This window comes from Eulemur rufifrons, chromosome 28, assembly GCF_041146395.1.
Source record: "Eulemur rufifrons isolate Redbay chromosome 28, OSU_ERuf_1, whole genome shotgun sequence".
NCBI classification, from domain to species: domain Eukaryota; kingdom Metazoa; phylum Chordata; class Mammalia; order Primates; family Lemuridae; genus Eulemur; species Eulemur rufifrons.
Window position 1 is genome coordinate 32,869,822 of NC_091010.1, and position 8,167 is coordinate 32,877,988.

Consider the following 8,167-nt stretch of genomic DNA (forward strand, 5'->3'; position numbering starts at 1 on the left):
TATCATTTTCTAGTTGTTTTCCTTTCTCCAACCATAACTCAGGCTTAACTTTGCCATACTAAAATCTGACATGTCAATAATTATCTAGAAACCTTCAATAGCTTTCTACTACTCTCATGATAAAACCAGTATCCTTAAAATGGCCTACTAAAGCTTTATATAAAATTCCCCTTATATAATATGCATCCAACAAATTATTATTAATTATTCTTAGTTATAAACAAAAATATAACTCTTGCCTTCAATAACCTTGCTGATTAGAAAAGGAGAGATCAATCAAATAATTCTACAAGTAGATGTAAAAATGCAAGTGTGACTGGAATTACAAAGTCCACAGCGCTTTGCAAGCCTACAATAAGGGGGCTTAACGTAGGTAAATAGGTGAAGGAAGGCTTGATCATGTCTGAAAAGTCTCAACACAAATTTAAAGAAAGATTAGGAGTTAATTAGATTAAAAAAAAAAGATGGTTCCATCACGTTCAATGCATGTAGAGATTATTTAGATCCTTTACAGGTGGAAAAAAATATTTTGTATGGTACTATTCATTTGTATTTTGTTAACATTTATTTTGTGACCCATAACATGGACTTGAATGCTGGGTATGCACTGGGAAAGAATGAATATTCTGCTGTTAGATTCGGTGTTCTCTCAATTATTTTAAGTGGCTTACTGAAATCTTAACTGTAAGTATGGATTTGTCTGTTTCTCCTTGCAGTTCAGTTTTTGATGCGTGTATTGTGATGGTCTCATATTAGGTGTGCAAAAATAGTCATGATTAAGTTTACTTGATTAATTGACCCCTTTATCATTATGAAATCATCTTATTTCTATTGTTATTCTTTTGTCTGAATATATACATTTATACCAAAATAGCCACTCCAGTATTTTTTTAGTGTTAACATGGTATATTTTTTATCTTTTTAATGTTATCTATTTGTGTCTTTATATTTAGTGTACTTCTTAATATAATTGAGTTTTGCTTCGGTATCTAATCTAATAATCTCTGCCTCTTAATTGTATATTTAAGGCATTTACATTTAATGGTGATTACTCATATGCTTAGGCTTACATCTATCATTTCGCTACTTGTTTTCTATTCCCCTCACTTCCTTGTTCTCCTCTTTTTCTGTCTTCTTATGGATTAGTTGAGTATTATTTAGATTTCATTTTATGTCTTTTATTCGTTTATTAGCTATGTTACTTTGTTGCTTTAGAAGCATTAGTTTGCTATTGCTATGTAACACATTGGCATAATTTAGCATCTTTTAAAAAACACATGTATTACCTCAGTTTCCACAGGTCAGGATTTTAGGGAGTTTCCCTGGGTCAGGGTTTTACATTTTGCTCAGGGTCTCACAAGGTTACAATCAAGATATTTACTGGGCAGGGTTTTTTTCTGGAGGCTCAATTATAGAAGAATCTGCTTCCAAGCTCATTCAAACTGTTAGCAGAAACTTAATCCTATTGTGGCTGTTTGACTAAGGGCAGTGCCTTTTTACTGGCTGTCAATTATGGTTTATTTGCAAATCCTAGAAGACACCCACAATTCCTTGCCATGTGATACTCACCATGGGCAGTTCATGCCCTGGCTGTTTGCTTCTTCAAGGCCAGGAGAATCTCTTCTTTCAGTTTGCTAAGGAAAAATATATCATGAAATGGAGGCATAAGAGTGACAGGCCATTTCCTCTACCTAATGAGTAGCCTAATCAATAGAATGACAGCCCATCACCAATACTATATTCTATTGGTCACAGTTTTCATCTGCACTTGAAAGGAAAAGATCATACAAGCAAGTGACTCAGTAGTCATCCTAATTCTGTGTTGACACCATTGCTTAAGAGATTATAATACATAGCTTTATCAGTCTAACTTCAACTGATACATTTCACAGAAACTATGAAGACATATAATTTACTTTCATTTCTTCTCTCCTTCACTTTGTGCTACATTTTACTTTTACATGTTATAAACCCCATATCACATTATTGTTATTTTTTTATACAGTCCATTACATTTTTCTGAAAGATTTAAGCATTAAGAAAAATTATTTACTCATGTGATTACTTCTGGTCCATTTCATTCCTTTGTAAACATTCAGATTTCAATCTAATGTCATTTTGCTCCTGCCTGAAAGACTTCTTTCATGTTTCTGGCTGTTTTGATCTGACACAGAAAAATTCCTTCCGCTTTTGTATGTCTAAAACCATCTTTAATTAACCTTCATTTTTTTAACGGTATTTGCTGGATATACAAATCAAAGTTTACTTTTTTTATTCTAATAGTACTTTAAAGATGTTGTTCCACTGTGTTGTTGCTGGTTGTTCAACAAGAGATTTCCTATAATTCTTATTTTTGTTTGTCTGTATGCAACATCTCCCTCATTAACCACAACCACTTTAGGATTTTCTCTTTATCAATGGTTTTGAGCTATGTAATTATGGTATGCCTTGGTGTAGTTTTCTTCATGTTTCTTGTGCCTGGGGTTTGGAGGTTCTTGGATATGTATATTTATAATTTTCATCAAATTTCAAATTTTTGGTCATTTATTACTTATTATTTTTTTGTCCTCTCCCTTTGCATCTCCTCCAGAGACTCCATTTTCAAGTATATTATGCACTTAGAAGTTGTCTCACAGTTCACTGTTGATATGCTCATGTTACTTTATTTTTTTTTAACATTCTGTGATTCATTTTGGATGGTTTCTAGGGCTATGTTTTCAATTTCTTTTATCTTTTATTTTGCAACGTTTAATATGCCATTAATGCAATTTAATTCCATCACATTGTAGATTTAATCTCTACAAGTTTGATGTAGGTCTTTACTATAAGTTTCATGATTAATTTTAACAGCTTTTTTAACAGTAGTTTAAAGTATAAATTGAATGGCTGTTTGTATAGAATTATACAACCCTCCCCATAACCTAACTGTAGAACATTTTCATTCATCCCCTTAAAAGAAACCCCATATCCGTGTCGCTAGCTTCTTTCACTTAGTATATTTAATGTTTTCAAGGTTCATTCATTCATATTTTAATATGTGGTATCCCATTCTTTTTTTATTGCTCAATAAAACTGCATTGAATACTGTACATTTCTTTTTTTCATTCACTAGCTAATGGGCATTTAAGTTGTTTCTAATTTTTGGCCCTTGTGAATGCTACTGCTATGGAGATTTTTTTGTGTTCAAGTTTTTGTGTGCACATATGTTTTCATTTGTCTTGGATATATACCTAGGAGTGGAATTGTGGCTCCTATAGTAACTCTATGTTTAACATTTTGAGGAACTGCTAAATTGTTTTCTAAAGTAGATGCACTATTTTACATTGCCACCAGCAAAATGCAGGTCCCACTTTATCCACATCATTACCAACACTTATTATCTTTGGTTATAGTTATGCTTATCTTTTTGAACATATCAGGTATAGTTACATAGCTATAATTGTTATACTCTATATAAACAGTTATATAGATATAACTTGTTTTAGTGTTCTTGTCTGTTTATTCTAACATCTATTTCAGTTTGGATCAGCAACTGATTTTTCCCCTCATTATGGGTTTTCTTTTCCTCCTTTTTTGCAAGCTTGATAATTTTTGATTGAATGCCAGATGTAAATTGTACCTTATTGATTACTGAACATTCTGTATCTCCATATTATTGAAGTTCGGTCTGTCATATATTTATTTGTTAACAGTCTGAGCCACCTGGATTTTGCTTTTAAGATGTTAGGTGGCACTAGAGCAAATTCGTAAATAACTACTAAAGCAAGACTTTTCTGCCAGTATTTTTTATCCTGTGTAATCTCCCGGTATCTTTGTTTCCTCAGACATACGCCGCTCAGTACTCAGATGAACGCTCAAGAAAACTCTGCAGAACTTCGCGAGTTCTCTGAGCAGTTCTCTCTTTTCTCCTACAGATTACCTACCTTGGTCTCCCCAGAAGTTCAACTCTATCTTGTCAACACAGGTAATCCGCTGGGCTCTACTTGGATTCACTCTCCCTGCATAGCATCTTTTCAAAAAAATCTTTAAAAGCAGTATGCTTTTTGAGTTCGTGTCATTTGCTTTCTTGTATCTCCAGGATTACTATTTTTAACTGATGCCCTGCATCTTAGACAACAGCCCCACTTTTTTTTTCCCCCTAGCTCAGTAGGAAATGTTTTAAATACAGTTTGAATACTGTGGAGTTCACCAGGCGACGCAAACTCGCAGAAACATTTTTCTTCTTCCGCGTAGAGTGAGAGAAACGCAGCAGAAGGGAGGCCGAGTTCATTCCCCAGCTCCTGCCTCCAGCACCGCCTACTGCCTACCGCGCAGGCGCAGAACCCGTGCGCGCCCAGCCACAACTGCGCACGCGCATGCCGGCGCGCGCCCAGACGCAAATCCCGCGCCTGCCAATTAGAACGCAAGAAGATTCTTGATTCCCGCCCACTGACCCAGCAGCCAATCGCCTGCCCCGGCGGGCAGTCCGCGGTGAATCCAAAGCACTTTGAGGTAAAGCTAGCTGAACTCGGCGTCCGGAAGGATGGAGGCGACGGAGACTGCGGCAAAGGCTGGAGCCCTGGAGTAAGTGTTTGCGGCCAAGTAGCAGCTGGAAGCGAGACGGGGCGGACTTTGCGGGACCCCACAGACGATGCTTGGTCCTCTCGAACCTGTACAGCTGTTGAGATTCAACCCCACCCTGAAGGGATCCTGACCCCAGTCCCCAGTGTTAGGTTTCCGAGGTGACTGTTGCCCCACTGTGGGAGTATGGCCTTTGAGGAACTGTTCTCCGCTCCCCACATTCACACACTCCCCGGGACTGTGCTCTAGGAGACGGTCCCATCCCCCTCTACCCTCCACATCCCTTCATGCGTTTCCTTCCCCCAGGAGACCGACGGCCTGAAAGGGCCTAACATAATACTTTCCCGATCTGTTTTATCCCCATTCTTGCTCCCTAGTGGACTGCTCCAGTCCCTAATGAGGAAAAACCTTCGGACCCTAGCACAAGGCATCTTGCGCTCTGTCCTGAGTCCTTCCTCAGCTTTTCTGAGACCCTGCCCCAAGATTAGTCCCATCTACCAATCTCCCAAGAGCCATCAGAGCTTTGTCCTTATTCATCCCTTTTCCTGCTTATCTCGCTGTCTTCAGGTCTTTACTGAAATGGTTTCTATTCGGGTAGGCACTCCCTGTTTAAAATTTCAGCCCCTACCCTACACTCCTTATTCTCTAGACTTGCTCATTTTTTCCTTTTGGCACTTATTATCATCGTATGTCCTCCACGCACACACCATTCTTGGTCTGAGGATGTAGGTCCTTCAGGCCCTTGTGTAGCCCCTAGTGAGGGCAAGACTCTCAGTGCTGGTAAACTCATTCATATCTGTGTGCTTTTACACCCATCTTCAAGAACTAGTACTGCAGAAGACTGCAATTTCCTCTGTTTTCTTGCCCCTCCAGGGTCCTGGCTGAGGTGGCAGGCATCCTGGAGCCTAGAGGCCTGCAGGAAGAGTCTGAACTGCCAGCCCAGATCCTGGCTGAGTTTGTGATGGTGTGTACAAGATGGGAGCCAGCCTTTCAGAAGGCAGGGGCTGGTCCTGGTTCCTCTTCTTGAGATACTGAGCAGCGTTGATAGAGAACAGACTGGAAAGCAATCTTGTTGACCGGTAGTACAGGGAGGTAAAATGTTTCCTGCTTTTATCCTTCCTCTGAACAGGACTCACAGAAGAAAGACAGGCTGCTCTGCAGCCAGCTTCAGGTAGTAGACTTCCTGCAGAACTTTCTGGCTCAGGAGGATATTGCCCAGGGTCTGGACCCGTTAGCTTCTGAAGACTTGAGCCGTGAGTAGGCAGGGGATTCGGGGGAGGGGCTGGCCTAAGTGGGAAAGTTAGGAGGATGTCAGTTAGTTCCGTGTTTGGCTCATGGGAAGACTGAGGCCCAGCATTTCAGGGAGGCAGGCTGGCAGGCCAGCCTCACTTATGCCCGCATTGCTGGTGGCTCGTCTTAGGGCAGAAGGCAATTGCAGCCAAGGAACAATGGAAAGAGCTGAAGGCCACATACCGGGAGCACGTGGAGGCCATCAGAAGTGCCTTGACCCAGGCCCTGACCCAAGAGGAAGACATCCACAGGAAGCAGATGCAGCTCCAGGAGACTTTTGAGCAGCTCCAGGCCAAGGTGCACCCAGGGGCATTGAATGGGGGGAGGGAAGGGCAGGCAGACAGGAAGAGGGAAAGAATGAGCCAACTGGATTGAGCTCATTTGCCATCTCCCCAAATTCAACCAGAAAAAAATGCATTTCTCTTCTTCCTGTCCTCCTTCTTTGCTATCTGCAGAAGCAAATAGCCATGGAGAAACTCAGAGCAGCCCAGAAGCAGTGGCAGCTGCAACAGGTAGGTTTATTCCCCTAGGAGGTTATCTCTTCCCACCACCATGCCATTACATGGGCTGTCTCCTCTGTCTAGAAAACCTTCATTTTTTTTCTTTCTTTGAGGCATTATAAATACCAACATGGGCTTGAATCCAGCATCACCATTTATCATTGTGTGACCTGAAACAGGTCACCTAACTTTCTTTGTTTCTTCATGTATGAAATGGGGGCAATAATAGCACCTACCCTATAGAGTTGTTAATTAAATAATCTTTACAGCAAGTGCTTAAAATAATGCCTGGCACATAGCAAGCAAAAGAAGTTTTATCATCATCTTTGTGCCCATTTCCTGAGAATGCCTCACCCTAAAACAGCTCATTCTGATCCTTCCTTTTCTATTTCTATAGGCCCCTGCTTCTGCCTGAAGTGAATAGGGTCCCTCTTTCATCAGTGAACCTGAGCCCCAGGCTAGCTCTAGGCTGGAGGCATAGTGGGGGATGGCTCTAAACCTCAGCATCTGATATACCATGTCTGTACCCTCATTCCTGGCAGGAGAAATGTCTGCAGCATCTGGTGGAGGTTTCTGCAGAGGTGAGGAAGCGTCAGACAGAAACTCAGCAGGAGCTTGAGCAGCTATGTCAGGAAGTTGGAACCCTGAAGCAGCAGGCAGGATGGGAACAGGATAAGCTGCAGAGGTGAGGCTGAGAGCATGGACTGCATACCCAGAATGGTTTAGCTGAGATTCCCTCCCTTCACACCTACCTCCTCCTTCCAGGTACCAGACCTTCCTCCAGCTGCTGTATACCCTGCAGGGTAAGCTGCTGTTACCTGAGGCTGAGACTGAGGCAGAGGCAGAGATGCCACAGGAGCTGCCCCTCCACTTTGATCTCCCTGAGGATAAGCCCCAGCAGCTGACTCAGCCCCAGGAGCAGAACACTGGAGACACCATGGAGAAAGACGGTGGTGTGTCCTTTAAGGTGAATGAGAGATGAGATAGATGGGCAGGCAGGTAAAGAGAGAGACTAGGAAATTGACCTTACTCTCTGTCAATATTATATATCATATTTCTCCAAGGCTGCCAGCCCACAACCTGCTGGAGATGCGAGCTTCCCATGGCTCCCTGAGCATGGGAAAGGATCCTAGAGTAGGTCAGACCCCAACTTCGACTTTGGTGTCTTTGTACAGAAATGTAGAAGGAGAGAGGGCCTCTAGGCTACCTGTCTCTATATCTGAGCTCTGCTGCCCATTGAGCAGATGGGAGGTAGGAGGGAGGAAAGAGCTTATGTTACAGTTGAAACTTAACACCTCATTCCAGTGTCCAGCCCACCCAGACCTAACCCCTCTCTTGCTCTTTCCCAGTCTCCTCGTCCCACCCTCATTGCAGGATGGACTGTGAACCTCTGAGTACAGCCTGATTTCTGACCATCACCCAGGTAGGGGCAAGCTCTGGCATCTGGATTAAAAGTGCGGGATCTCTCAGTTGCCAATTTGTTCATCATCATATTTTGGTGGGAAGAACTACAGACATTCAAAGGACAGTAGCATGACAGGAGCCTAGTACTGGTGTGAACAGTGGGTACACAGATGGGAAGGGTCCCTCTGTGGGGCTTCAGGTTGTGTCACTGTATGATGCAGACGTACTGAGCTTAACTCAAGGAGGAGGAGAATGCTTTATGCAGATGGTTATATGTGGGAAGATAATTTTATTCACTGACCCAAATTGTATTCATGAATCCAAATGTTTGAGTCCTTTCTTTGTGCTAGGCCCCTTGCTGTGAACCAGGGCTATAACAGTGAGCTTCTCTGACCTTGTTGTAGGATACATGG

General features: G+C 42.0%; 1 protein-coding gene across 1 annotated transcript; it reads left to right on the forward strand.

Annotated features, from left to right (window-relative positions):
• Positions 1-4,522: 4,522 nt before the first annotated feature.
• On the forward strand, positions 4,523-7,761 carry ZWINT (ZW10 interacting kinetochore protein). Its single transcript, XM_069460717.1, has 8 exons — positions 4,523-4,563; positions 5,434-5,524; positions 5,690-5,813; positions 5,981-6,147; positions 6,306-6,362; positions 6,893-7,035; positions 7,116-7,317; positions 7,700-7,761. The coding sequence occupies exons 1-8, from the start codon at positions 4,523-4,525 to the stop codon at positions 7,742-7,744; spliced, it is 870 nt and encodes a 289-aa protein (XP_069316818.1). The 3' UTR covers positions 7,745-7,761.
• Positions 7,762-8,167: the final 406 nt, after the last annotated feature.

Excerpts from the sequence above, each read along its gene's own strand:
- ZWINT (XM_069460717.1), top strand. The coding sequence starts at position 4,523 with ATGGAGGCGACGGAGACTGCGGCAAAGGCTGGAGCCCTGGA. Across the intron at positions 5,525-5,689 it reads TCCTGGCTGAGTTTGTGATG|GACTCACAGAAGAAAGACAG; the intron begins GTGTGTACAAGA and ends TCCTCTGAACAG. Across the intron at positions 5,814-5,980 it reads AGCTTCTGAAGACTTGAGCC|GGCAGAAGGCAATTGCAGCC; the intron begins GTGAGTAGGCAG and ends GGCTCGTCTTAG.